Raw genomic sequence first — 19,817 nt, 5'->3', positions numbered from 1 at the left:
AAATGGGACTGAGGGAGAGTGGAAAGCTGGTATATATCAAACTGGCCTTGGCGACATGGTAAACAGGTAACGGAAGTACGGTCTTATGAAAAACCAAAACCAAAACCAAAACGCGGCATCGTCATTGAAATTGCATGTTTGAAGAAAGTAGCATGCGCGAGTGACCTCATTGAGTCTGCCTCCCCGGATCCAGCAGCACCAAAGCACAGGGTCCGATCGGCTGGAATGGAGCCTGGGTTACTTTGGCTTCAGCGTGCAAACCCACTATCGGGACGGCCAATGCAGAGGCCTGTGGATTCGGCTAGGGGGTCAAGGGGTGCAGCCGCCTTACCTTAGGTGTAAGTACGGTAATTACTCAACGTCCAGGTACTTTCATATGCACGAATGTTACGGGGGTTAGCGATCTAGTGACAAATGAGACAATTCGAGACCCTTCTTCTACCAACACTTTCCCATTTCAGCTTGCGCAATCGCAATAGCAGCCTTGCAATACACATCTTGGCTCTGGCAGTTGCCGAGGCTGCCCTCCTTTTGCCTCCCAGCTATTTATTGGGTAAGCTGTCGCTTGAAGAACCCGCGACCTGCCTACCTACATACATATCTAACCTACAGCGGAACAGGGCGGGTTGCGAATAGGCTTACACACCCGGTCGGCCGACCTAGAATATTCCATCTCTCCTAACCACTTCATATATATCATCCTCGCCAGCGCGGCCCAGTCTCAAAATGGCTTCGCCATCCTCGAACAGCGAGAACCCCGACACGTCCTACGTCAAGATGGACACCACCGCCGACGCCACCCTGATCGGCACCCACTGCGAGTACGAATACTGCAACCAGCTCGACTTCCTACCCTTCTTCTGCCAGTCCTGCAAGCACACCTTCTGCCTCGACCACCGGACCGAGACCGCCCACCGATGCGCCAACGAGGGGGCCTGGGCCCGGCGACGGCGGGAGGCACAGCTCGCCCAGCCCAGCGCGGGCGAGGGGGAAGCGCATGCGCGACTTCGTCGCCCAGAAGCCGTGCGCGGGGCAGGACTGCAAGACGACGGTGGGCACCTCGCTGATGCCCGGCGTGCACTGCGACCGCTGCAACCGCGACTACTGCCTGAAGCACCGGCTGCAGGAGGACCACGACTGCAAGAACCTGGTGCCGCTGGGCGCGCGCCCGTCGCAGCAGAAGATCGACGCCGGCAAGGAGGCGGCGCGCAGCGCCTTCGCCCGGTTCAAGGCCTGGGGCACGCAGAAGCGCGAGCAGGCGTCGCGGGCCCTGCCCAAGCCGAAGCCGACGAGCGCGAGTGCCCGCCTCGTCGCCGTCAATAACCTCAAGAAGACGGCCAAGGGCGACGCCAAGCTCCCTGCGGAGAAGAGGGTCTACCTCTACGTGGAAGCCGAGGCTGAGACCACGACCGCCAAGTTCCCCAAGGGCGAGTTCTTCTTCAGCAAAGACTGGGTGATCGGCCGCCTCCTGGACGTCGCGGCTAAGGGGCTCCAGGTCGAGAACGTAAACAACTCTTCGGCCGACGAGAAAGACAAGCTACGGGTGTTCCACGTGGAGGGAGGCCGCATTCTCGAGTACAACGAGAAGATAGGCGTGGCATTAACGAGCGGGAATACGGTGGTTTTATTAAGAGGGGTGGGTGCCCCTGAGGATTTGATCCAAATGTAGCATGTTCAGCGTATTGACGAGTTGATGACTTTGCATTAACGGCGTTCTGGCGGGTATAGATACCTCCACAGCAAGTAGAATTTGCCATTTATTCACCATTGAGCCACACCCGATCTTCTTTCATTGCGATTTATTCTTTGGTTGTTACAGTGGTGATGTTCCCGAACATCAAATGCATATAGGAAATGCATTCTGCATTCTCACCTCGTAACCGCATGAGCTGAGAGAATCCCCAACGCCAAACTAATGTTGCCATGCCAGAACGCCGTTTTCGCGCTCTCTATTGTTACAGTTCCTTTTCCTTAGGCTTCTTGGCGACAGGCTTATGAGACAGTGCATCCTCACGCCCAGTAGAGGGTAGTCCTCCCACGAATTGTTCTCCGCCGTAGAGCGAGAAGCCCTTGTGGAAGAGCCATTCGACTCCTTCCTCGACAGGCTTGTCGAACAGTGAAGGCAGCGCCGGTACAACCGCCAGACCCAAGCCGATGGGGCCATAGGTGCGCAGCTTGGCGTTCTTCACATTCTTCATGGCCCGTCCCGAGTACCGCACCACGCTGTGGATTGTGAAGGCCGGCAGACCCATACTGGCAAGGCTCTGAAAGATACCTCGCTGCACCATGACGGTCCTGTAGTCCTCGAGCGGCTTCACCTCACCCGGCGGTGCGGACAGGGCAGCGGCTGCATCTGCCGCCGCCTCCGGGGTCGAGGTCGGGTGGTTGGTCAGGCCCGTAGCCTTCTGGGCGCGGTCACTGAGCTCGACGGCCGGGTTGATCTTGCGCTGGTTTTGCCAGTAGGCCTTGTAGCCCTCGTAGCTCACATCACCGAGGATGTAGGCCCAACTGACACCATAGGCACCGCGGACGAGCCAGGGGTGGGCGACAGGGCGGAACGACTCGCCAATGTCGGACGTGTAGGCGACGTAGCGGTGGGCGGACAGCATGATGGTGCGCAGGCGGGTGGCGTAGGCGGCGTACCGCACGTTGGACTCGGTACTGTCCGGGACGTAGCCATCTACCAGCTCATCGTAGAAGTTCTCGTCCTTGTCTTCCTTGTCGACGAGGCGCCGCATGCCCCGCGGGAGCTGCTTACGCTCCGGCAGCCGGCTGGGATCGAAGTCGGTGGCATCTTTGCGAGGGTCGGTTGTCCTGGACGGGGGTGCAACGGCTTGAGGTGATGCCGGTGATTCGTCGGCGGCATGTTGCGGTTTATCGGGACCTTTTCCCTTTCCCCACAGCCAAGACATGGTGAAAGACGAGATGGTTCAACAGCGCAAAAAAAGAGCGGCCGGCGAATTTGACCAATGCTAATGGATGAGTCTATTGCCAATCGGGAGTTCAACACTAGATGGTAACAAGTCTATGCAGGACGGTTGTGGTTGAGGAGTTGGGACGAGAGAAAACCCCGTTCTTACATATTTTATGCAAAAGTATTGCTACACAGGCTATCCTAAGTGACGTCGTGAGTGCATCTCCCCATTGGAACTTCCTTAACTCCAGCTACAGGGTAGGAGCTCTCGGAGTTTGGGAAGTGGCCTGGCTGGAGAGCCGGTCTTCGGATAAGATCGGTAAGATCCTGCAGGTGCCTTCTTTCAAGTGTCGGTTTCTCGGAGCCTGCTTATTCCGATCGAATTGACGAAGGTACGTACCTAGGTACTTAGTGTCTACCTCAAGTGCGAGCTACCAGCGACTCGATGGTCAGTGCGTCGGCAGAAGCAGCAAATTGAAGCTCAGTCTACCAAAGATCAATTACTGCGCAGTTTTGGCATTGGAAGTCTACCATATCCGATTTACCATCAACCTCTCACTATCCACCCACCTCCCACTCGCAGCAGGTCAATCGCTTCAATACCGCCAAGATGGTTCAGATGTACAGCATTGCCGGCCAGAAGATTGGCTCCCACTACGTTAGTCGCCCCCCAGCGTCCCGAGATGTCCTCCGTTGAACCCGACTTTCGGCGTCTGTCTACGTCTATAACGAAGTCGCCCCAGCCATTGTGCTTCCATTGCTAACTCTTGCCTTGCCGTGAAACAGCTCGCCATGGGTGTCCTCTCCGCGCTCTTCGGCGGTACCTACTTCGCCGTCAGCGGTCCCAGCCCTGCCAAGAAGGCTGCTCAGACCCCTCCCATCAACGCCTCCAGCCCCGACGAGGAGGACTTCATCAAGTGCGACTCCGAGCCCAATTCAAGTTCTGCGAGCGCGGTAGCTAACATTTTCGCCCTTAGGAAATTCCTGGACTCGGCGGACAAGGGTGAGAAGACCAAGCAGTAGACTGGTGGCATCTGTATGAGGCGGTATTCGGTCGACTGGCACGGCATGCAGGATCCGACCAATTGTACATTTATAGACACGGTAAACACCGGAATGAGATAATTGGAATTGCAAGCCGCTCAGCCAAAATTGTCGCGAGGGGATAAAGGAGCCTGTGATGATCCCATGGGGTCTCTTTCAGCGTGACGCCCCTGTACTTGCTACATCTCGACTACCCCCGCGTGGAGAGCGTGCCTGCTGTTTCGTGGAAGTCGCGCACCCTGTGTTTTTGCGTATATTGAATGATTCCAAGCAGGAGGAAGCGAGTTGCCCACAGGAACCACCTCATGGCTTCCGCCCTGGCGCTGCTCGTGTCCGACCTCGTCTTTTGATTCGGTGGTTCTGGTAGAGTGGTAAGCTGTGGAAGTGACAATGCCAAAGCCTCGGTCGGCTAGGCGTCACGGGCTCATACATCACCAATCTTCCAAGTTGCTTATTAGGGGCGGGTAAACTCCAAGAATGACCGGGGAGAGTCGCTATTGACTTGCCAGCCTTGTTTTGACCTGGAGTATGAAGCCCTACCGCCAGTCTGATTTCCAACCCAGTAACAATTTCGCATGCCAACAAACTTACGATGGCGATCAGAGATATGGAAACATTGTTGGCTCCGCCAGCCCTCCATATTGTCAAGGAAGAGGGGCAGACACCATCGTATCATTATTGCAGTCCCACGAGAAATTCTAGCATCAGCACCGCTGCAAGTATGGATCGAGACCCATGGGGGATGGAGCCTCGGTCGTTGACAGTCATCAAGAAAAGACGAAACCCGAATGGCCAGTCTCGCAGCAGTGAAAACGACGAGATCGCCTTTGGGGAGTTGGGAGCGAGTCTAGACTCTCCGGAGCAGAGTGAGTTGCGATTGCGTGGCCGCCTATACTGTATCCCGCGCTCCCGAACGAGACAGACTCCTCACAGTGACTGCAGACCCAACCACACCCAAGCACAAGACCTCGATGCTGTCCCGAAGAGCTTCAAGCTATCAAGTACTAAGGAGCACGCCAAAGCTGTTGACTAAGCTAAGGTCGTTCTCAAATGGTCGTGCGTTATCCTCGAAGGCCACTTGCCGCCGCTACGACCTACGAGAGCGCGACACAAGCGGCTCTTCCTATGGCTCACCACTGGCGATCCGAGTCTCTTCGAATTCTGGGCCGCCGGAGTCTCGTAGCTGCAGCAGCACCGAAGCATCCTACGACCCCGAGCCGTTCCTGCCCCTAGGCTATGACGGATTCTACGGAGAGCAAATCAAGAGCAACACGTGCCGCCCCAGCGGCGAGTCTCTCTCATCCGTGCAAGTGTCAGACGGATCATCTACTATCCAGGACCCCTATCTCCTTGTCCCCCATGTGGCCATCACGCCCGAGGCCAAGACGCTGGAGAACGGCCGCACCATGGTCTAGGCGGCTATCGAGGTCTCCGGCCAGCTCTGCCGCCCGTACCCGGTCGATTACTCTCGCGGCTTCGAGAACGCAATCCACGGCAACCAGAGTTTCCTCCCTGTGCATCATTGCGAAGAAGGCCTGTCGCGATATGGGTATCTATACGATATTGACATCCAAGTCCTCCCCACCGTGGAGAGTGTCATTATTGACGTGTTGAACGAACCCACTAGCAGGTATGATTGCTGTGATTTTCTGCTCGGCTTCACGGAGGACAGTCGGTGATACTAATAGCTATGACGGCAATAGAGTGCTTGGTCCCGGCTCCAGCATGCTCACGCTTGTCCAAACCCACATTAACGCCTCACAACCTCCCCATATTGACGGGAAGGCGCACGGCGACGACCCAGACGGGCTGATGGCAGACCTCGAGTACCATCTCGGCAACGTCCAGACCGAGTACATCGAAGTGCGGCTATCTTACTCGCACTCCGGTTTTCCGACGTTCAGTGACATCAACGGTGGCGGTGGCGCTTCCTCTTCCACAGTAGACGGCGTGTCGCGCTCCCGCACGCGGCTCGAGACGCGGGTCACCGGCGTCGTCACCCGGAACAACCCCATGTCCGCCTGGTCGCCGCGGCCCACGCCCTGCGCACCCGTGTCCAACACCCTGTTCGCCATCATCGCGGCGCATTGGGGCCCCATTCGCGCCAATGGCATCATGCACCGGATCATTGCCAGCCGGTCCACGCCGCGCAAGGTCGCCGTGACTACGGCGACCACGACGACTCGAAAGAGCCCGCAGTACCGCCACAGACGAGCTGGCACGGACATTCGCGGGGGCAGCGATGAGACGGTCCGGGCTACTGTTCCTCCTGAACGGACGGCTACAGCACCGCCCCTGCAAGTACCAAGGCGGCAGACCAGTTTGCAAAGAGGAGCCCGAAGCCCTGAGCCCGCCGAAGACGGTGGTGGGCTGCCTGGAAAGGCCCGGAAAATATGGACGGAGATGCGGCGCACTTCTTCGGGGAGTCAGCCGAGCTACTACGTCAGTAGCATCAAACGGATCCCCGGATCTTCGACAGAGTCTCTTTTGCCTGGTATGTCGGCAAAGTCGGGGACACCAGGCGAGGGGAGTACGAGCAGACAGGAACTGCTACGCGATATGGCTATGCACGACGTTGTTCCCGAGCCCATGTTTCTTTCCAGCATCGTCCCAACCCCGGAGGAGTACTATGTGGGTGGTAGAAGAATGATGCAACATTCCGAGGAAGAACTACCCAAAGCGGCTACCAAGGCGGAGTAAAATAGGATTCAATGAATGCATAACGATGAGAGGGAGTTCGTGTCATATCAGTTGTTAAGAGGAGGTGGGCGCCCGCCTCAAACGCTGCAATGCGTAGCAGCTTCTTGCGTAAAAGTCGCAGTATAGAGTAGTCTTTCCCGGAGATTTTTTACTGTTTCTTATTGATGGTAGAAGTAGCTCCCACTACAATTGAGTAAAAGGCTTCGAGAACGCTTGACACTACTTCATTTTTGATCTTTTCCATCCGTTAACCGCCTAGAGCTCATCGCGCCAGGGTATCGAGTCCTGCGCTCCCAGCTTCTCGACCGTCTTCGCCGCCGCCTTGTTAGCCTTACGCACGGCGGCCCCAATGTCGAACGGGATTCCTTGGGCCTTGGCGGCCACGAACTCGAGAGCGTACGAGCCGGCAAACGTGTCGCCCGCCGCCGTCGTGTCCACCACCTTGGCCTTCTCGGCGGGCACGAGCCCCTGGTGCGCGCCGTCGGCGCTGCGGTAGAAGACGCCGCGGCCGCCCAGCGTGATGATGACGGTCTTGACACCGCGGGCCTGGAACTTCTGGGCCACGGCCGCGAGCCCGGCCTCGTCCTCGATGTCGGCCTCCTGGACGCCGCCCAAGGTGGCCGCCTCGGTCTCGTTGACGAGAAGGTGCGCCAGGCCCTCGTACGCCTCCTCGGCCAGGTCGGGCGTGGCGGGCGCCGGGTTGAACAGCACGTCGACGCCGGCCTCGCGCGCGGCCCGCAGCGCGGCCAGGACCGTCGGGTGGGGGATCTCGAGCTGCATGATGAGCAGGTCCGGCTTGGGGCCGGGCAGCGTCGCGAAGTCGGCCGGCTGCAGCGAGTGGTTGGCCTCGGGCGACAGGATGATGCGGTTCTCGCCCGTCGGTTCGTCGACGACGATGAGGGCAATGCCCGTCTTGGCCGGGTCCGGGCGCACAGACACGCCTGCGGCATCGACGCCGTGTGCAGCCAGGTTCTTCACCAGGATGTCGCCGTAGGTGTCAGCGCCCACGGCGCCGAGCATGCGGACGTGCGCCGTCTCGTTTCCATCTTGGACGGAGGCCCGGGTCCGCGATAGCTTGGCACAGGCGACGGCCTGATTGGCCCCCTTGCCGCCCGGCGAGACGGAAAAGGAGGTCGAGGTTAGCGTCTCGCCGGGGGAGGGGGTGGTGTGACACATAGGAGGCTAGGTCGATGTTGAGGGACCCTAGGACGGTGATGAGGGGAACTTGGGTGTTGGTGGCAGCCATGGTTGGAAGACTTGATTTAACTGCAAAAGTGTCAGGGGCGTGGTTTCGTGGCAATCCAGGAGCTCCGATTGGCTGGCTCACGGGTCATTAATTCTAATATATCGTTTTACTCTGGTAGGGCCTTGATAAACACCAGGTCCGACTGCACGTGCGGAGCAGATGTCAGCAAGGTATTCGGGGTTGATTGTTTTGGGGAAGTGAGACGGGACTAACTCGAAGCTTCAGGCGGTACTGGAAGACGGTAGCGGCAGCGGCAGCAGCAGCGGTAGGTAGGTCCCTAAGGTATTCGAGTCGGCCTCGGGTGGTTTGTAGGTAGCCGAGCAGGAAGGGAGCCAGAGCCACAGACAGCACGTCACGCGTCACTCGTCACTGGTCACTGGGGCAGCCACAGTGTGTGTGTGTGAGAGGGTGTATTGGTCGGCCGTTTTAAATCGCCGAGTTACGGCTTTGACTTTGGGTTTCAGTCTACGTGTGAATTATTCCCCGGTCAGGGCCAAGTTCGGGTCGATTCTTCTTTCCAGAAGTCAGAGAACTTCAGCAGCAACATGCCGATGACCCCACGCGCCTTGGAGATTGGCCAACCCCACATTCAACCGGCGGTAGACCATCACAGTCTATTACGGTACCCCACATCCACGATTTGCTTGTGCATCATCCCTACATCTGGCCCTGCATGGACCCTGTGACAAGAAGGATGTCGTCAAGTCCTTCCCAGGCTCCTGTCTCCTGTCTCCTGCCAGGAGGCATCCGACATCTCGCTTGCAGCTTCCTTGCAGGCGGCCTTCCTACGGTCAATCCTATTGATTTCCTGACGGACCCTTTGATGTCGGCTCTCGCTGTTCTCATAGCTATCCGGTGATATATACTCGCCCAGTGACACAAAGCTTCAAATACCCCGCTACCTTCTGCGGCAATTTCCCCTCGCGACTTATACGGGAGAGACGGGAGAGACATGGCGGGCTTTAGGGATCTTCGGATCTCGGTCATAGGCGCAGGTGAGAGGCCCTTGACCAGAGCACCCGCGAGTGCGTTTCTCCAACAAGAAAGTGACTATTAACACTCCCTCCGCTACTCAAGGCATGGGCGGCCTGGCCAGCGCGCTCTGCTTCGCGAGGAGGGGCTTCAAGCACATCGACGTCTACGAGACGGCCTCCAACCTGGGCTTCGTGGGCGCCGGCATCCAGCTGGCCCCCAACATGCTGCGGATCCTGGACCGCCTGGGCTGCTGGGAGGGCTCGCAGCTACAGCGCGAGGCCACCATGGTGCTCGAGACCAAGATCGTGGACGGCCCCACTAACACTGAGCTCGTCCAGGTCGACCTGTCCGACGTGCAAAGCAAGTACGGCTACCCGCACTGCACAGGACACCGCGCCTCGCTCGCCGGCGGCCTGTACGAAGCCTGCCAGAAGGAGGCGGGCGTCACCTTCCACTTTGGCACGTCGCTCATACGGGTCGACTCCTTTGGCCCAGGAAAGCCGAAGTTCACGGTGAAGCCCCGGGATGGCGATGAAAAGACCCTGGAAACCGACGTGCTGATTGGCGCCGACGGGATCAAGTCGGCGTTGCGCTACGCCATGCTTCGCGAGCTCAAAATCGATGCCGAGGTCGAGGACACGGGGCAGGCCTGCTACCGGATCATGCTGCCCCGTGAGCAGATGGAACCGTTCCCCGAACTCTTGGCCCTCCTGGACGCCAAGTGCGCCATGCGCTGGATTGGCGAGAAGCGCCACATCGTGGCATACCCCATTAGCGGACACACCATCTATAACCTGTCGACATGTCAGCCCGACACCAACTTCGCGGCCGCCACCAATGCGACATACACGACCAAGGGCGACAAGAGCGCCATGAAGAAGGTCTATGACGATTTCTGTCCCTTGGTCCAGCAAATGCTCGACATGGTCCCCGAGGGCGAGGTCTGTGAATGGAGGCTACGGAGCCACAAGGTCCTGTCCCAGTGGACATTGGGGTCCGCCACGCTCTTGGGAGATGCTTGCCATCCCACATTGCCGCACATGGCCCAGGGCGCCGCCATGGCCATCGAGGACGCCGCTGTGCTGGCCGAGGTAGTGAGCCTCACGCCAGGGGCAGGTACCGACCCTGAAGCTCTGGCGAAATCGCTGCGGGCCTATGAGCTTCTCCGGAAGGAGACGACCTGGAACCGTGTCGAGATGGCGGCCTTCTCGGGTCGGACACTGCACCTGGGCGAGGGCAAGGCCAAGGCAGAGCGCGACCAGCAGTTCGCCATGGCGAGAGAAAAGGGGGCGCCAGTACCGGACAAGTGGGCCAGTCCAGAAGTCCAACAGGCCATCTATAGCCACGATTGCATGAAGGAGGCTGCAGAGAAGTTCTCCGAACTGTACAGCAGTCTCACATGACAGTATAGATAGTGGCATACGTCATCGGGATGGGTCATTGTCACTTGTCCATTGGTCAACCATAGAATCTGCGATTGGGTCTTAAGAATATATTGCACTGGCTGACACAAAGTGCCGATCAATTGCCACAAAGTCTTAACTATGTCAACAGTAATCGTATAGACGTCCAGGCAATATTGTAGAGCCAGCGTTCCAGACGTTGCGATCGATAGCAAGACCTCGTCCAAAACCCCTGTACGCCGTGCTCCTAATGCTGAAATGATGAAAAACAATGGTCGGTGGCCTCGACTAAGGCTTAGGTGAGAATCCTCGACACCCGAGCGCATTTTTCTCCAGGCATGCCAACCCGTAAACGGTCTAAGCCTGCGTTTCCTGGCAATAAGGGGCCCGCCTTCCGCACGATCGCGGGACCTGAGAAGTGCTTATTGCATGGTATCGTGCACTCTCCTCGGCATTGCGGCCCCACGCAACTGCCACAGAGCTCAAAATATAAATATACGCTTATTCACCGTATGTGCCTTCTTTCCCGCGAAATTCTTCGCATCCGCGGGTGTTTGTTGTGTCAACATTCCCTTTTAGCTCTTAGAAAAGCAAACAGTCCAGGCAGCAGCAGCAGGCCAAGCTGGCCAGCAGGGCCTCGGCGAAACTAGGCCCACTCGACCGCTGATTCTGATATTGGCCTTGGGGGTAGTAGCCCGGCTGGCCGTAGTAGCCCTGCTGCGGCGGGTACCCGGGCCCGTAGCCTGGTTGTTGTTGGTAGTAGCCCATCTGCGGTCCCGGCTGGTAATAGCCACCCTGTGGCGGCATCCCGCCGTACCCGCCGTACTGCGCATCTTGCGGTGGCGGATAGCCCCCGGGCTGTTGCTGTGATGGGTGCGGTGATTGCTGTTGGTAGGCGGGCTGAGGTTGTTGGGGGCCGCCGGGGTAGGCCGGGGGTTCGTCGCCGTTGGGCTTCGACATCTTGTCTGGTCTGGTGGTGTTGTTATGTGTTGATCGCTGTGAATTTGCTCGTCGGGGCGTTTCAGGCGCACTGGGCGTGGAGGCGACAGATGGATCTTCGACGAGGTGTCTGACGGTCGATTTGTGGACGAGAGATATTGATGGTATGAGGTTGGGTTAGGCGACGTGATGAGTGAGCTCAATCGTTAAGGGGAAAGGTTAGGTCAGCAGTCCGGCTACTGCGGGTGAGAGAGACACGAAAGTCCCCGAACGTGGTACTAAGAGGGCGTCGGCGATTGTGGCGAAGCGAGACAGCTGACAGCACACCGCGCAAGCCAATATTTTGAGATTACCAAAATGAACGAGGGCTTGGCAATAAAACAGCGTGTGCGAGGTTTACAGTACACAAGACTCTTGGCGTAGAAACAAGGAGCTTGGCGAGCAAACGAGGCGATTGAGAGAGGAGAGAGAGAGAGAGAGAGAGAGAGAGAGAGAGAGAGAGATGTGGTTCACAGGAATGTCCGGGGTGGGATTGATAGATAGGACGTAGGTGATGTCTCTTTGCGTTTCACGATCGCGAGAACGAGCATGTGACGCACAATGATTTGATCGAGTTACCTTCCGCTAAGAGCATACCCAGCGAAGGGGGTGAGTCTCTGTATCAACCTTCAAGAGATGCACCTCAACGCGAGAAGGCGAGTCGCAAACCTTACAGCCATAGGGGCCGTAACCTCCCTTCCCGGGGTACCCAGAAACCAAAGATGTCTCAGGATTGCGCAGCCAACCGGAAGACCGGATTGCGCCTGTGGCATGTGGTTCCCTTTCAGCTTGGGCGTGCCACAGTGACGGGTTGGGTTGACGGGGAACGGGGCTTTCGAGTCCCGAACCCAATTGGAAACATCCATGACCTGCCCTTTCTTTTTTTCTTTTTCGCATCGCCACAACGCAACAACCAACAACCAGACAACCAGACAACCTTCAGCTGCGAAGGGGTGTCTGGGTGTGGCGGTTCAAGAGATCCATGCTCGATAACGGAACAGATGCGAATGCTTCCATCTGCAAAAGCAAGGGCCCCGATTGTCTGGCATTGTTCAATTGTTTCTCACCGGGTGCGGGACGATCTAGCCCGTCCGCACAGAAACAGAAGCCCCCAATCTTGGACGAGGAAGCCGACCCCCTTGCACGACGGACAGTTGTTGCCTGCCTCCGGGGCTGCAAGGGAGTCTCGGGAAGTGGGAGGGAGCCAGCATGTCGCTGTCGTGTATGTACGACCATCAAATGCATCGACGAATACCCACCAAGTGGGTTCTGCCGTGAACGGGAAGTGCTGTCGTGACTCCCTTACTGCTTCTGTTTCTCTGTAGTATCCAATATCCGTGCCGCTTGTTCCGGCTGACCGGATGGGCGACTCGAACCTCACCGGATGCAAGAAGTGAGAAGTGTAGGTGGTGGGTGTGTCGAGAACCCCCGACTTATCTGCTGGTGGGGGATGGTACCCTGAAAGCCTGGTCAGCACGGGGAGTTCCTTTTTCTCATTTGACCCTGGCCTGGTACAAGGGATTCCAGCCGCTCAAATCGCATAGTCCTTCTTCTTTATCGACGAAGGATCCTCTACTTCGATAGGGGGGAGCAACTGGATCAACTGAAACGCAGAAGAGTCGGATTGCAAACGTATATATTTCTCTAGGAATTCAATGATGGACGTTGCTGTTTCGCGGCTGCTTACATACCTAGTCATGCTGTTGCATAATCGGAGTTACCATGCATGCACGTTGGATCTGAACTAGGCAGGTTGCATGCTGTACGTGTATATCAGTCGAAATGATATATCGCATCCCACGCCGAGTGCACGTTCCTGTGTGGGCGAGGTTTTTTTTTTTTTTTCCTATATACTATTGAAAGTCAAGTGTATATCTGCAGATGGTTATAGCGGGGGTAAAGATGTATCGGTTTTTTTTTTTTTTTGGGGGGCGTTTGCGAACCCCGATTGGACGTTCGAACCCGACTATTTGAACAAGGCGTGCAGCAGACACTTACATCTCTTGACCGGATAGCATCCTACACGTCATACTACTGCCGGAAAGTTCCTCCCATGTTCCCTGCGGTAAGAAGCACACCGGTCCAGCGCAAAAAGGAAGCAGAGGACGTGTGCACTTCGTTTACTACTCCTTCCAGTTAGGTCGTTGATCTCCTCACGCTAAGGTGGTCCCCGGGAAGCGATCGCCAGATAGCTGCAGAAAGAAGCAGCCTCACAAAAGTGTGTGACGAACCTGTGGCCGACAAAAAGTCTCGTGGCCATCGGATGGTTCCTGAGCAGCCTCTCGGCCCGGTCCATCGCAAAACGACTGCGGAGCACCGCCACTGATCAACAACGGGGACAGCTGATATTCCCCAGACCGTACCGGACGGGAAAGATACGGGGACATAGCCTGTTTGCGGTGTAGATTTGTATGCGGTCCTCTTCATCCGGGCTCGTACGGGAAACTGCCAAGAAGACGGCGATACGTCCTGCGAATAGAGGTTTTGCCGATAGGAGGCTACGGATAAAGGGGGGTGTTCGGTCATAAGCAAATCAAGATGAGCGAATCAACACTGACTTTCCCGGAGGCTGACGCGAGCAAGCTCGAGCCTCACCTGCCCCCAAATCCCTCTAGCACCACCGCGGCGTCGTCACCGGGCACCCAGGATGCGGGCCCCTCGCCACAGCTCCCGTTCGTGACCCTGACCTACGCGACCTCCCTGGACTCGGCCCTGGCCCTGGCACCGGGCACCCGGACCGCCCTGTCCGGCCCACAGTCCAAAGCCATGACGCACTACCTGCGCAGCCGGCACGCCGCCATCTGCGTCGGCGTCGGCACGGCCCTGGCCGACGACCCGGGTCTGAACTGCCGCATCGCCCCAAGCAGTGACGCAGACGACCAGCCACTGCCACTGCGACAGCCGCGGCCCATCATCATCGACCCGCACCAGCGCTGGGCCTTCACGAGCGAAAGCAAAGTCCTCCAGCTTGCGCGCGCGGGCCGCGGCCTCGCGCCCTACATCCTCATCGCCGCGGCGGGCCCGGACCCGCCCGCGGAACGCAGACGGCTGCTCGAGGCGCTGGGCGGCAAGTACATCTCCCTAGGAGACGCTTCTTCTCCTGCTTCCCCCTCTCCCTTCGCCATGGACTGGCGCGACATCCTCCGCGCCGTCCGGGCCGAGGGCCTGGACAGCATCATGGTCGAGGGCGGCGGGCAGGTCATCAGCTCACTGCTGGGGGCGCCGAACGCCCAGCTGATCGACTCCGTCATCATCACTATCGCACCGACCTGGCTGGGCGCCGGCAGCGTCTTCGTCTCCCCCGCCCGGAGGCTGGATGGGGCGGGGAACCCCGTGTCGGCGGGGGAGACTCGTGAACACAGCTTGGGTACCGTTGGGGGAGGATGTCGTCTTGTGCGGCAAGATAGCCAAGGCCGGGTCTTGACTATGTACATAAGTACGACAGCAAAAGTATTCAACGCCTACCAAAAAATGAGGATGAATAGTTCATGGCCAACCTAGTCTGTTTATCAAACTTTCATATATCATGCCACATCTTGACAACAAGTATATGATACTTACATGCATCATAGGCAAAACAGTTGAATGTTGTCTATATATCTCCCTCTCATCATATCCATCTAGATTATCTTAACGTAGTATGCATCATGTCATAATCATCGTCTACCCACCAAACCGACGCCATTTTATATTCGACCCGCCCACTCACAGATGGCCTCTCCACTTGATCTCAAGCCATCGAAACGGCAAGTAGAATATCCCGGTAACGAAGAAGGCCATCTCGAAACCGATATCGCCCGTCTTCTCCGCGATGGGGCCCGTGTACCAAGTCTCGGCCATGCCGGGGATGACGAGGCCCATCGAGAGCAGCGACGCCGCTAAGGCCGCGAGGCCGCTCGGCAGCTTGCCGCCGACGTTCCAGACGGCGTGGTCGTAGGCTGCGTAGTCGCGGCGGCGGAAGACGAGGAACTCCTCGAGCAGGACGGCGTCGAAGCAGCCCGCCCAGTAGCCGATGAGGGCCAGGAAGTTCTCCAGCGACGTCTCCCACTGCTCGGCCACCTTGATTCCGATGGGGATCATGACGACGCTGACGACGACGATGAAGGCGTACCGCGGCACCTTGGTGAAGATGGGCACCAGCATCTGCAGGTTCAGCGCGATCGAGTACATGGAGATGGCGAGCTGGCCCAGGACGCTGAGGGCGAGCAGGACCAGGACGAACTTGCCGAAGCCGTGGGCGGGCTCGAGCATCGCGGCCAGCACGCCTCCCGCGCCGTACGAGTTGTACGCCTCGGACCAACCCTCGACCACTGGAACAGCACCGCCCATAGCGGCGCCGAGGACAAGCAGCGGGACTGAAGGAGTGAGGAGACCAAGGTAGATATAGGTGAAGATCTTGACTCTGTAATGGATCAGCAGCAGGCCTCATGCGAGCAGGCGAAATAAGGCGTGGCTTACTTTGATGCCTTTGGGTTGTAGTAGACGGAATAGTCAGATGCAGTGCCGCCAAACGTGATGAAGTATCCCGCAATCAAGCCCGCGTAGGAGACGATCTGTGGTGCTGTGACGGGCTCGGTCTCGGCCTGGTTGACGAGAAACTTGCCCCCGCAACCGACCGTAATGACCAATGCAATGAGGTTAGGGATCCAGCTCCACCGCTCCCACGCGTGTAGAGCGCGGAAGCCCAGGAACGACACGCCAAAGCCAATGAGGATGGTGATGATGATACCGACGTCGACGCTCACGTGGCCCGGGTTGATGGCGGCGATGGTCTGACCTCCGACAATAGCAGAGATGAGGGTGAAGCCAGTCACGGTGGCAGCATTCAGGAGAAGCGGGAGTGTCACGATATACAGCCCCCACGAGTACCTGGCCTGGACCAGCTGTCGCATGCCGGTCTTGTACCCTCCACAGCCCATGTAAGCGGGCGGGATAGAACACAGCAGCGAGAAAAACAGGATGGTCAGCGAGGCATCTCGTAGACTCATACCGAATGCCGTAGTGCCTAGCATGCCTGTAGGGATGCTGTTCGAACACCCAGTCAGCGCCTGTGCATCCAAGAAAAATGCAGTTACGGGGAGTGACAACATACGGCAAGACACAGAGCAGAGCCGTCGAGAAGACGGTGAAGAGATTGTGGTATCTCGTATCGGTTCGGCTTTCGACCGGCACCGGCTTGACGCCATTATCCTCGACGCCGGCGTCCAGAAGCCGCTGGTACCACCGCGGGTTGCTTTCGAGCCCCGGCTTGTACACGACGCCATCCTCCACGGTAAGATAGGACGCAAGGCCGCCGTGCTTTCGCGTCCCGGCGCCGGCCTCCACGTCGTCATGAAGGTGGGCATCATGCCCGGGCGGTATTTCAGAAGCCATCGGACGCACGTGATGCAATCGATACAACCAGGCGGGACGGAGGGTTGCGATGTCTCGGCGGAGCGTTGGCGACAAAAGAGCAAGGAGGATCCCGCGAAATACAGGTTCCCGGGGGGCGTGCAGGATGGCGGCCCCGGAGACTCCAAAAACTCGATTAGATTGCTCCACACGCCACGCGATGAGAACAGCGCCACTCGATCCCTGTTTGATTCTTTCTTCTGTATATGCCTCGAGATCGTTCAGTTGTTACACAAAGAGTCGGATCGGAGGGGTAGATTGGTTACGCAAACGAGCTGAACGGCGTTGACATGATTCTTATTATTGCCTCCGCACTCGGCCTTAGGCAGTGGACGTTTTGCACTATGCGGCGCGATGAACGAGCGAAGAAAAAAAACCCATTACTAAAACTAAACTAAACCAGTCATCGCGACGGATCGTTCTCGCCACTTTAAAGCGGATCTCAGGACTGTGGGATTTACTCGGTTGGGAAAGTGCCTTGCGTCGTCGCGTGGGTTCCCCGGGCTTTCTAGTTTGTCACGGGCCCGCCTGGAATGCTACGACAGGGCCGAAAAATGGCATTGCCGTCCTGATATATCACTACGGAAGCCGCCCACAAATGGCGGCTCAGGGTTTCCTGCAGTTTACTGGCTTGCTCTCTATTGTTATGCTTGGCATACGACGTGATGGCCCGGCAGGCACTGGCATGCTGGACAAAACAGCGCCGGTTTGCTGGGCCAGCGGAGGGCAACACGACAGAGGGAAGCATGAATGATGGAAGACATGACAAAAAAACAAAAAAAAAACAAAAAAAAAAAAAAAACATTGAATCTCTCGGCGGTGGATCCGGCAGGCAGGTTAAATGCAGCCGCTTTGGTGCGGCTCTAGCTCGGCTTAGACCCTGGCTTGGTGAGCGTGGTACCTGTAAGATAGGTCCAAGGTTATTAGGTAAGAAGGATGCTATTTTCAACGACACAGGGGACAGAAGGGATGCGTATAGCCTGCTCGGTATTGTCAAATAAGCTATAAGCAATCGGCCTTGAAGTCGCATCGCAATCTAGTGTGCACGAGCGTGCCTTTCTTCCTACGGGGTCCAAAGGATGTGAGTGCAAAAGGACGATGCCAGCTCGATTGCAGCCAGTTGCTGCTGTTCGGGGACAGATTGTTGCAGCGCCGGTGATTCACCAAATCCTTGGAAGTAGACATGAATGGAACGGGATACCACGTGGGGTTTTGCATGCTCGGGCAGCTGGTGGACCAGCATTCCCGCATATCAGCTTGACATCAAGTCGGCTCTGTACCAGGGCCCGGCTCGGGGAGATGGCCGACGCGTACTGATACTTGTGCTAGGCGGAATGGGCGAGTGAGAGAGAGAAAGAGAGACGGAGAGAGCAGGTCCTCCGTAGCCCTATCGTTCGTTTAACACGCCTCGCATAATAACGCCTCGCTTCTTGGGTAGATGTCGGCAGGCGCGAACGCAAGATAAGAAGCCCTCCCTTGCACAGGTCCGCGTCAGCCTGACTCGTCGAGTGGGAACAGTTCCAGGGCATACCAGTGGGCTCTTTTCCCGTGGGGGGGGACAACAGTGCTGAGGCGGCGTCACTTCCATTTCATGTTTGCTCGTTTGCCTTGCTGCCGTACTACAGAAGGCAGGAAAAGCGGGAAGCGCCCGAGGCGATCAACCAGGCCACCAATCCCGTCAGGGCGCGGAAAGCCGGGTACGCCCCAAGATGGTGGTCAGCTAGTCGATATCACCAATCCACATACCGCCGGGCCCTCTCCGTTGCACCTTTCTAGCCTTGCATCCACTGCATGAGAAAAAGAGGCAACCGAGACAATGCGTGCGTTGGACGTGCGAGAGAACCGGTCTCTGTGACACGGCATATCGTCTCCCTCACCTCGACCGAATGCCGTGGCTTGCTGGAGCAGGTAAGCCCAGAGCTCCTTGCGCGGTACTTACAACTTGCCGGATCTCACCTCGCCGGAGACCAGCATGTAGTCTTGCGGCACGTGTCTCTAGTGGCTCGATATCTTACCGCCACATAATGCAGTGTCTCTGCTCTGCTGGCCAGATAAGGTTGATCCCACGCTGTCGGGTCAAACGAACGATGCATATGTACCTTCTGGAAACAAATACAACAGACACCAACTGGAAGCTCGTTGCTCTAACGCTGTCAATTTCAAAATGCACATGAGACAAGATACAAATGCCGCTTTAGCGGAAAGTGGCCTGGGAATAGGTCATGTTGACTCTTCACCCAGGGTGTTCCGAGGAGAACTATTGCTTGAAGGCTTACACACACCAAGAAAGCACTCCGCTTGGGGACCTCGGTCGTTTTAGCCAGAGGTCTTATCGGTGCCGGGGCGCATAAGTCGCCCGAGAACGTCCCCAAGTACAGCAAGAATCTTCTCGGATGTGCCGGCCAGGAAATGAGGGGTTACACACTAGGTACCTATGAATCACCATGTAGATGTGCCACTAGCACGCCTTTATTCTCTCTTACCAACTGATGAAATCGCCCATACCATAACCGTCCAAGCACCATGTTATAAGAAGACACGCCGTAGCAGGGCGAACAGACAGGCTTGGGGGGCGGAAGACGGGCTTTGCGAAGCTTTGGGGAGGGGGGCTTGTACTTCGCGAACTGATGCATAGGACTAAAGCAGAATCGACCATGGCTAATATTCGGTGCTTCGTGTTTTCTTCTCATCGCGATACCGTTCGGCAACAGCAGGGTTAGTAGCGGAATTGGGTGGAATCATATGACTTCTCACCCTGCCTCTCCCTAGGAGAGCAAAGCCGTGGGGCAGTATTGATGTTGTCAGCAAGGTCTGCATTGCGAAACTAAGCCTACATGTACACGAGGCAATCACGCCAGCAGACTGGCGGAGAGGCCATAAGTATCATGAGGGTTGGCTGTACATCATCCAGCCCATCGGCCGAGTGCATGGATCGTCCCACGGAAAAAAAGAAAAAAAAAGAGAAAAGAAAAACATGGAGAAAACCCGCTGTATCTGGACGGCACGCGTACTTCTGCCTGATGCGCGGTTACTGCGAGCCTCCTGTTATGCTCAAATGATACATCTCACAGTCTACCGCTTGATTGGAACGTTCAGCCATACGAGAGAGTCTGGTCTGAGGGCATTGTAAGTGAGGCATGGCTGTAGCGGTGTGATGCAGCTTTTC

At 57.1% G+C, this 19,817-nt stretch overlaps 9 protein-coding genes across 9 annotated transcripts; 5 read left to right on the top strand and 4 right to left on the bottom strand.

The window, feature by feature from the left end:
* Positions 1–726: 726 nt before the first annotated feature.
* Positions 727–1,669, top strand: PG986_005439 (AN1-type zinc finger protein 1; the record flags this gene model as incomplete). Its single annotated transcript, XM_066841661.1, has 2 exons — positions 727–821; positions 868–1,669. 2 exons carry the CDS (start codon positions 727–729, stop codon positions 1,667–1,669), a joined length of 897 nt encoding a protein of 298 aa, XP_066701523.1.
* Positions 1,670–1,955: 286 nt separating this feature from the next.
* Positions 1,956–2,912, bottom strand: PG986_005438 (uncharacterized protein; the record flags this gene model as incomplete). The annotated part of the gene is made up of 1 exon (XM_066841660.1): positions 1,956–2,912. One exon carries the CDS (start codon positions 2,910–2,912, stop codon positions 1,956–1,958), a length of 957 nt encoding a protein of 318 aa, XP_066701522.1.
* A 492-nt stretch (positions 2,913–3,404) lies between these two features.
* Positions 3,405–3,937, top strand: PG986_005437 (uncharacterized protein; the record flags this gene model as incomplete). Its single annotated transcript, XM_066841659.1, has 2 exons — positions 3,405–3,572; positions 3,701–3,937. The coding sequence occupies exons 1-2, from the start codon at positions 3,525–3,527 to the stop codon at positions 3,935–3,937; spliced, it is 285 nt and encodes a 94-aa protein (XP_066701521.1). The 5' UTR covers positions 3,405–3,524.
* A 742-nt stretch (positions 3,938–4,679) lies between these two features.
* Positions 4,680–6,658, top strand: PG986_005436 (uncharacterized protein; the record flags this gene model as incomplete). The annotated part of the gene is made up of 4 exons (XM_066841658.1): positions 4,680–4,824; positions 4,901–5,367; positions 5,398–5,588; positions 5,662–6,658. The coding sequence occupies 4 exons, from the start codon at positions 4,680–4,682 to the stop codon at positions 6,656–6,658; spliced, it is 1,800 nt and encodes a 599-aa protein (XP_066701520.1).
* A 255-nt stretch (positions 6,659–6,913) lies between these two features.
* On the bottom strand, positions 6,914–7,904 carry PG986_005435 (ribokinase; the record flags this gene model as incomplete). Its single annotated transcript, XM_066841657.1, has 2 exons — positions 6,914–7,804; positions 7,833–7,904. The coding sequence occupies 2 exons, from the start codon at positions 7,902–7,904 to the stop codon at positions 6,914–6,916; spliced, it is 963 nt and encodes a 320-aa protein (XP_066701519.1).
* A 1,079-nt stretch (positions 7,905–8,983) lies between these two features.
* On the top strand, positions 8,984–10,282 carry PG986_005434 (uncharacterized protein; the record flags this gene model as incomplete). The annotated part of the gene is made up of 1 exon (XM_066841656.1): positions 8,984–10,282. The coding sequence occupies one exon, from the start codon at positions 8,984–8,986 to the stop codon at positions 10,280–10,282; it is 1,299 nt and encodes a 432-aa protein (XP_066701518.1).
* Positions 10,283–10,864: 582 nt separating this feature from the next.
* On the bottom strand, positions 10,865–11,242 carry PG986_005433 (uncharacterized protein; the record flags this gene model as incomplete). The annotated part of the gene is made up of 1 exon (XM_066841655.1): positions 10,865–11,242. One exon carries the CDS (start codon positions 11,240–11,242, stop codon positions 10,865–10,867), a length of 378 nt encoding a protein of 125 aa, XP_066701517.1.
* Positions 11,243–13,798: 2,556 nt separating this feature from the next.
* PG986_005432 (riboflavin biosynthesis protein Rib7) lies at positions 13,799–14,845 on the top strand (the record flags this gene model as incomplete). The annotated part of the gene is made up of 2 exons (XM_066841654.1): positions 13,799–14,595; positions 14,833–14,845. The coding sequence occupies 2 exons, from the start codon at positions 13,799–13,801 to the stop codon at positions 14,843–14,845; spliced, it is 810 nt and encodes a 269-aa protein (XP_066701516.1).
* Positions 14,846–14,965: 120 nt separating this feature from the next.
* Positions 14,966–16,633, bottom strand: PG986_005431 (purine-cytosine permease fcy22 protein; the record flags this gene model as incomplete). Its single annotated transcript, XM_066841653.1, has 3 exons — positions 14,966–15,662; positions 15,719–16,285; positions 16,353–16,633. The coding sequence occupies 3 exons, from the start codon at positions 16,631–16,633 to the stop codon at positions 14,966–14,968; spliced, it is 1,545 nt and encodes a 514-aa protein (XP_066701515.1).
* Between the last annotated feature and the right edge of the window lie 3,184 nt (positions 16,634–19,817).

The sequence above is a fragment of the Apiospora aurea genome, assembly GCF_038362705.1.
Source record: "Apiospora aurea strain CBS 24483 chromosome Unknown utg000004l_segment0_segment0, whole genome shotgun sequence".
NCBI lineage: Eukaryota > Fungi > Ascomycota > Sordariomycetes > Amphisphaeriales > Apiosporaceae > Apiospora > Apiospora aurea.
Note: the sequence above shows the minus strand (reverse complement) of the source record. Positions and strands in the feature narration are given on the sequence as shown.